This window comes from Lepidochelys kempii, chromosome 6 (genome assembly GCF_965140285.1).
Source record: "Lepidochelys kempii isolate rLepKem1 chromosome 6, rLepKem1.hap1, whole genome shotgun sequence".
Lineage (NCBI taxonomy): Eukaryota > Metazoa > Chordata > Testudines > Cheloniidae > Lepidochelys > Lepidochelys kempii.
Window position 1 is genome coordinate 12139027 of NC_136385.1, and position 6891 is coordinate 12145917.

A 6891-nucleotide genomic window follows, 5' to 3' on the forward strand; every position below is an offset into this window, starting at 1 on the left:
CCATGGATAAATATCAGTTTATTGGCTTCAGAGCATGGGGAGCGAGGACTAGGAGCACAGGGGGGCCAAGCACAGACAGATAGACAGACGGGAGCTGCCAGCTCACGCCAGCCGGGGCCTTGTGGGGCCGGCACAGCCCCTCACCCTGCACAGCCCCCTCTGGCAGCGCCCTGCTGCTCCCCGGGACGAAGGGCTGGCACAGCCGCTACTGGGAGAAGATGCCCTTGAAGCGGATCTTGTCCTCATTGTCCTTCTGGCGCAGGCGTGTCTCCATGCTGCGCAGCTCCTTGGCCACCACGGGGGCCAGCGACGGGTCCAGCGCCAGAACCTTGGCGAAGTCGGCCTGGGCCTCGGCCGTATTCCAGACGGCGGCATGCGCCTTCCCCCGCTTGAAATAGGCCTTGATGTTGTCTGCGGGGAGAGAGCACGGGGCAGTGCCCCTCAGATCTGACTCACAACCCCTGCTAGCCCAGCCCTGGGCTCCCCCGCCCCACAGTCCTGCCAGTGCCCTCAGACCCGACTCACAACCCCCTGTAGCCCGCCCCTGGGCTCCCCCACAGCTCTGCCAGTGCCCCTCAGTCCCTGCTGTCCCCCACACAGCTCCTCACCTTCATACTTATTGAGGATGGAGGAGCAGTGGTCCAGCACCTCGTAGTACTCATGGCACAGCAGCTTGCACTGGCAGTAGTTCAGCAGCAAGGGGGTGATCTTCAGGTCCAGCTGCATCCAGTCTGGGGAGCCCGGCTGCTCCTGCGAGGGGGGAGGGGAATGAGGCGTAGGCACTGGGGGGAGGGGGGAAGGAAGGGGAAACCTGGGGCTGGATCCTGGCAAGACAGTGGGCTTGGTGCTGGCACTGAGGCAGAGGCGCCCGCGGTTGGGGATTGTGGAAATATTGTCATGAACCATGTGCATGACTCAGTTTCCCCACCCACTCCGCAATGGGGGTGAAGGGGTTAATTCCTCCATTGGGACAAGGATGGCTGGGAGTCACGTGGCCAGCGGCAGGCCTCAGCCAGAGCCCCTGCGTTACCAACTGCAGAGCCGAGGGCCAGCTCAGAGGGGACAGACCCAGCAGGAGGCTGGGCTAGGAACCAGGGCAGAGAGCACCCGATGGACACCAGGCAGGCCCTTGACAGAGGGGCAGCAGTTTCTGCCCATCTGGATGTGACATAGGCCTGGCTGCCCCGAGCCGTCCCCACGTGGATGCTGCCGTGTTCTGACCGGGGGGCCCTGGCTGCAGGTGCGCCCTGGGGCGTCGCTCCCTGGAGGCAGAGCAGGCTGATTTCAGCAGGACTCGCTGTCGGAGCTCACGGGGAAATGGGAAGCTGGAGCCGAAAGCCCCATCCCTGAGCTGCGGAGGGTTCAGGGCTAATGGGGGCTCTCCCAGGAGAATGTGTGGACGGAGGCACGCCAGGCCCCTCGGGGACAGCAGGTGGGTGGGAGTGGCCTGGAACAGCCACCGAGCCAGCTCCCTGCCCCACCCTGTGGTCAGGGTCAGTGTCTAGGGACGTAGTGCCCAGGTGGGGCACCGCTCACCTTCATCTGCAGGTTCTTCAGGCAGGCGATGGCATCGTAGTACTTGGCGGCCGCCTCAGTCACCTTGCCCTGGTGATAGAGCTCGTTGCCCTCCTCATGGATCAGCGGAACAGCCTGCATCTTCTCCTCGTCCGTCATGGCCCACGGGTCCTGCCGATACGAGCCGGGCGCCTCCACCTGCAATACTGTGTCAGTGCGGGAGAGCCCGGACCGCACCCCACCCCCGTCCATCCCAAGAGAGCCCCGCCCCGCCCCAGCCACGGGGTACCACGCCCATCCAGAGAGAGCCCCGCCCCGCCCCACCCACGGGGTACCGCGCCCATCCCAAGAGAGCCCCGCCCCACCCCAGCCACGGGGTACCACGCCCATCCGGAGAGAGCCCAGCCCCGCCCACGGGGTACCACGCCCATCCGGAGAGAGCCCCGCCCCGCCCCAGCCACGGGGTACCACGCCCATCCCGAGAGAGCCCCGCCCCGCCCCAGCCACGGGGTACCACGCCCATCCCGAGAGAGCCCCGCCCCGCCCACGCCACGGGGTACCACGCCCATCCCGAGAGAGCCCCGCCCCGCCCACGCCACGGGGTACCACGCCCATCCCGAGAGAGCCCCGCCCCAGCCACGGGGTACCACGCCCATCCGGAGAGAGCCCGCCCCGCCCCGCCCCAGCCACGGGGTACCACGCCCATCCAGAGAGAGCCCCGTCCCAGCCACGGGGTACCACGCCCAACCCGAGAGAGCCCCGCCCCGCCCCAGCCACGGGGTACCACGGCCATCCCGAGAGAGCCCCGCCCCGCCCCAGCCACGGGGTACCACGCCCATCCGGAGAGAGCCCCGCCCCAGCCACGGGGTACCACACCCATCCAGAGAGAGCCCCGCCCCGCCCCAGCCACGGGGTACCACGCCCATCCGGAGGGAGCCCCGCCCCAGCCACGGGGTACCACGCCCATCCGGAGGGAGCCCCGCCCCGCCCCAGCCACGGGGTACCACGCCCATCCGGAGAGAGCCCAGCCCCGCCCCAGCCACGGGGTACCACGCCCATCCCGAGAGAGCCCCGCCCCGCCCCAGCCACGGGGTACCACGCCCATCCGGAGAGAGCCCCGCCCCGCCTCAGCCACGGGGTACCACGCCCATCCGGAGAGAGCCCCGCCCCGCCCCAGCCACGGGGTACCACACCCATCCAGAGAGAGCCCAGCCTCGCCCCAGCCACGGGGTACCACGCCCATCCAGAGAGAGCCCAGCCTCGCCCCAGCCACGGGGTACCACGCCCATCCAGAGAGAGCCCAGCCTCGCCCCAGCCACGGGGTACCACGCCCATCCAGAGAGAGCCCAGCCCCGCCCCAGCCACGGGGTACCACGCCCAACCAGAGAGAGCCCCGCCCCGCCCCAGACACAGGGTACCACGCCCATCCAGAGAGAACCCAGCCCCGCCCCAGCCACGGGGTACCACGCCCATCCAGAGAGAGCCCAGCCTCGCCCCAGCCACGGGGTACCACGCCCATCCAGAGAGAGTCCAGCCCCGCCCCAGCCACGGGGTACCACGCCCATCCGGAGAGAGCCCAGCCCCGCCCCAGCCACAGGGTACCACGCCCATCCAGAGAGAACCCAACCCCGCCCCAGCCCTGGGGTACCACGCCCATCCTGAGAGGGCCCGGGCACCTTATCCATCACCCCCCCTCCATCCCGTGGACCCATCCCCAGGCACCACAGCTGGCAAGGGGAGAGCCCCAGCCCAGTCCAGCCCCTGGCACCACTCCCCAGTCCCACTACCCCGTCTCCACAGCTTCCCCACCCCTCGGGGACCCCCTTTCCAGCCGGGGTCCCCCACCCCTCAGAGCCCCCCCATCCCCAGGTCCTCGTCACCTTCAGCATGTCGATGGCGAAGATCAGGGGCTGGGGGTTCTGCTGCAGGTCATCCAGGTCAGGGTAGCCGAGAGAGTGGTGCTCATGCATCTGGGCGATGCCGCAGCAGTGCCTCTGGCCCTCCAGGGGGTCCTTCCCCGCGGCAATGTTCCGCAGGCTCTTCGCCACCAGCGGGTACAGCACCACGTGCTGGGGGGACAGGGTGTCAGCACCGGGCAGCGGGGGAAAGGGGTGTCACGCAGGATCCCGGGGCGCAGGCTGAATGCAGGAATTGGTGGTACTGACCCTGGGCACCTGCCCACTCTGCCTGGCCTCCTGGGGCGTGGGGGGGAGGGAGGGATCACTGCGCCAGCTGGGTTGGAACCAGACCCCTTCGTAAGGATGGGCTGGAATCAACACCCACAAATGGAGAAGACCCGGCAGAGACCTGGGAGCGCTGTAACTCCTAACCGCCAGCCCAGGAAGGCGTCTGGCTAGGGCTGGGCACAGACGGGAGGAGTGGGGGCTGCGGGGAGGCAGGCCTAGTCTGCGTTGCAAGGCTCTGCCCACTCTGAGAGCGAGAACATCAGCCCCCCAACCAGCAGAGCTGCGCTGGCAGAACCCCCGGCGCCGACGCGGCCGCTGTCAGCAGAGCATGTGGTGTCTGGGAAGGTCACTGTGGTGGCAGATCTTCTCCTGCTGCCTTTCATCTGGAGCAGCGACTCTGCCGACACTGCTAGACCTGTGCTCTACACAGTACAGTACAGAGCCCTGGCCGGTCCAGCTAGAATCGCTGCGTGCTTGGCTCCCCACAGGGCTCAAAGCCTCCAGCAGATCTCAGCTGGACTAGCTCCTGGTGAGTCTGAAGGCTCAGAACCATTGTGGCCGTATGGCCTGCCCTTGTGGATGGCTCTGCCCAGAGCCTGGTGAAACCAAAGCCTGCTCCCCAGAGAGACTGTCTCAAGGCTCAGGTTACAGCACAGAAATACCTGATGTTGGGGTCCTGGTGTCACACAGGAACTTTGCCTGCATCCCACCCCCCAGGGACAGGGCTTGGAGGGGGGATGCAGGGAGCTGTGGGGCCGGCAGGGGTGGGAGGATACCTTGGTGTCACACAGGAACTCAGCCTGCTCCCCGTCCCGCATGGTGCTCAGGATGGTCTCCCACACCGGCAGCTTGAATTTCTTGCCAATAATGAGCTCCATGGGCTTCCCGCGGGCACGGCTGTCATCCAGCACATGGTGCTCCCCGTCGGACAGCATGGTGCGGTAGTGGAAAGTGGCCTGGGTAGGAGATCAAACACGGCTGAGGCTGTTCCACACCCCACCCCACCCAGCACAACGGGGCTCCACGGGCCAGTGACTGCTCGCCAGGACCCAGTGGCCGTGACAGGGCAGGGAGGCTTGCATTGGAAGGTGTGGGCACTAGTACTGGGATTCTCAGCTCTTGCTGACAAGCCCCAGTGACAGAGCCATGCCCCTACTAGCCCATTAGATAGGAAATGGGCCCTAGCAGGGACAGGGTCACCCAGAGCACCCCTGCGTGCCCAGCTTGGGGATGTGTGCTCCTGGCAGGCCCCTGCTACATACCATGCCCACCCTCATAAGCGCTGACTCTGTGGGTACTCCGGGGCTGGAACACCCATGGGGAAAAATTAGTGGGTGCTCCACCCCCCCCAGCCCCGGCCCCACCTCCTCCTCTCCTGAGTGCGCCACATCCCTGCTCCTCCACCTACCTCCCAGTGCACCAGGGGCGGCCAGGCGGGAACCTGGTGTGCTCAGGGGAGGAGGCGGGGCCGGGGCGGGGCCTTTGGGGAAGGGGTTGGAATAGGGGCAGGGCCTCATGGAAGGGGTGGAGTGGGGGTGGGGCAGAGGGGGGCTTGAGCACCCAGGGGAAAGAGGGGAAGTCGGCGCCTATGCCCAGCCCACCCACTGGACTGGGGCGCACTGCGCAGCCCTGGCCTCCTGGACTAGCAGGACACGGGGGCGTCGGGCAGGACACGGGGGCGTCGGCCTGAGCTCTGCCAGCCCTAAGGGGCTCCCCTTCCCTGGGCTACTGTGTCTCCAGGGGCCCTGGGCACCGTGCCAGCCCAGTCAGGCCCATGCTGCCCCCAGGGCTCCAGCTACCCTCCACCCTCCCACTGCCAGGCTCGGGAGACTGCCAAGACGGAGCGACCCTACCAAAATATCCCAGCCCCCTCCCGGGCCCCTCGCGTCCCTGCCCCACCCCCAACCACAGAAGGCGGGGCCTGTCACTGCGGGCAGCTCGGGCCACGCCCCCTCCCTGGGACAGAGCGTCCCAGCCCCAACACGTTCTGCGTGCCCCGCCTCCATTAGCGTGGCTGGCCAATCAGCAAGCAGGAGCGGTTGTACGTCGCTGAACACAGCGCCAATAGAAACACGGCGCTGGAAAGCGGGGCAAGTCACCATAGTACCGGCTCGCTGCCGCAGGCGCAGTCATCACCCCCGCCCCTGTCAGCGCCGACGGACTCCGGCAGGCAGGCGCCGCTAGGCCCCTTCTAACGGTCCGTCCCTGCCGCGCATGCGCGCCAGAACCCGGCCCCGCTCTGTCCCGAGGGGTGGGGCGGCTGGTTACCTTGGTGCCGTCGCGGTAGTCGGGCATCGGGCCCCGGCCCTCCTGCACCAGCCGCTTCGCGATCCCGTCGGCCCGCAGCTGCGCGACCTGGTCCGCCATGATGGCTCCTGCACAGCGGCTTCTGCCTACGCCGCCGACTCGGACCGCTCCGGGGCTTTCCGGAAGGGCTCGGGTACTTCCGGAACTGATCGGCCGTTTCCGGACCCGCTCGGCTACAGCCGGCGGGCGCTCGGCTATTTCCGGAATGGCTCTCCGGGCGCGTGGCAGTGGGAGGTCCGCGCTACAGCGTATGGAAGAACGGGCTGGAAGCGCTTAGCGTTGTTCACTCTGAATCCTACTGACGGGGGGACTCTGTCTAGTGCCCCCGATCTCTGCCAGCCCTCCCCACCCAGCTCACCCTACTGAGTCTTGCCTCCACCCCACCCTGGGTCTGTGGGGTTAGGAGTCCCACCTGGGGCATTCTGCAAGATAGGAGCTTGCTCCTCGTGCTCCCAGCTAGAGGAGCTGGTAGTTTGGGAGCGAGGCCATGGGATAGAGCCCTGCACAGGGAGCAAACAATTCGATGTTTATTGGGGTGAACTTCCAGCAAGCATGATTCCAGTTTCCTTCCTTAGTGTCCCCCTTCCCAGCTCTGACACCACAGAGCCTTACACCTGTGTCCCTGTTCCCATTCCTGCCCTTAGCCAAACATGATTCCAATTTCCCCACCCCCATTCCCTGTTCCCATTTCCCCCACACCCACTCACCCAGTTCCTGATTTACTATATAGTCTGCAGTCAAACTTGAGTTCTGCTTAGCTATACCTTAACCAATCATTTTCCTGAAATTTAACTCACCAATCCTAACATATTGTAACATGATTATGTAACGAATTATATCCCACCACCTTAATTAGTTTACACCCAGCAAAATTAATTATACA

At 66.2% G+C, this 6891-nt stretch overlaps 1 protein-coding gene across 2 annotated transcripts; it reads right to left on the minus strand.

Annotated features, from left to right (window-relative positions):
* Nucleotides 1-6343, minus strand: AIP (AHR interacting HSP90 co-chaperone). Of its 2 annotated transcripts, none has more exons than XM_073346671.2 (6): nt 5970-6343; nt 4478-4657; nt 3396-3584; nt 1537-1713; nt 617-750; nt 1-411 (listed from the first exon to the last, which is right to left on the minus strand). In XM_073346671.2, the coding sequence occupies exons 1-6, from the start codon at nt 6066-6068 to the stop codon at nt 243-245; spliced, it is 948 nt and encodes a 315-aa protein (XP_073202772.1). In that variant the 5' UTR covers nt 6069-6343; the 3' UTR covers nt 1-242. The 2 variants fall into 2 exon arrangements, with proteins under 2 accessions (XP_073202772.1, XP_073202771.1); XM_073346670.2 differs by having other exon boundaries at nt 609-750; nt 5970-6332.
* Nucleotides 6344-6891: the final 548 nt, after the last annotated feature.

Excerpts from the sequence above, each read along its gene's own strand:
- AIP (XM_073346670.2), bottom strand. The coding sequence starts at position 6,068 with ATGGCGGACCAGGTCGCGCAGCTGCGGGCCGACGGGATCGCGAAGCGG. Across the intron at positions 4,658-5,969 it reads ACTACCGCGACGGCACCAAG|GCCACTTTCCACTACCGCAC; the intron begins GTAACCAGCCGC and ends TCTCCTACCCAG. Across the intron at positions 1,714-3,395 it reads TCGCCATCGACATGCTGAAG|GTGGAGGCGCCCGGCTCGTA; the intron begins GTGACGAGGACC and ends ACAGTATTGCAG.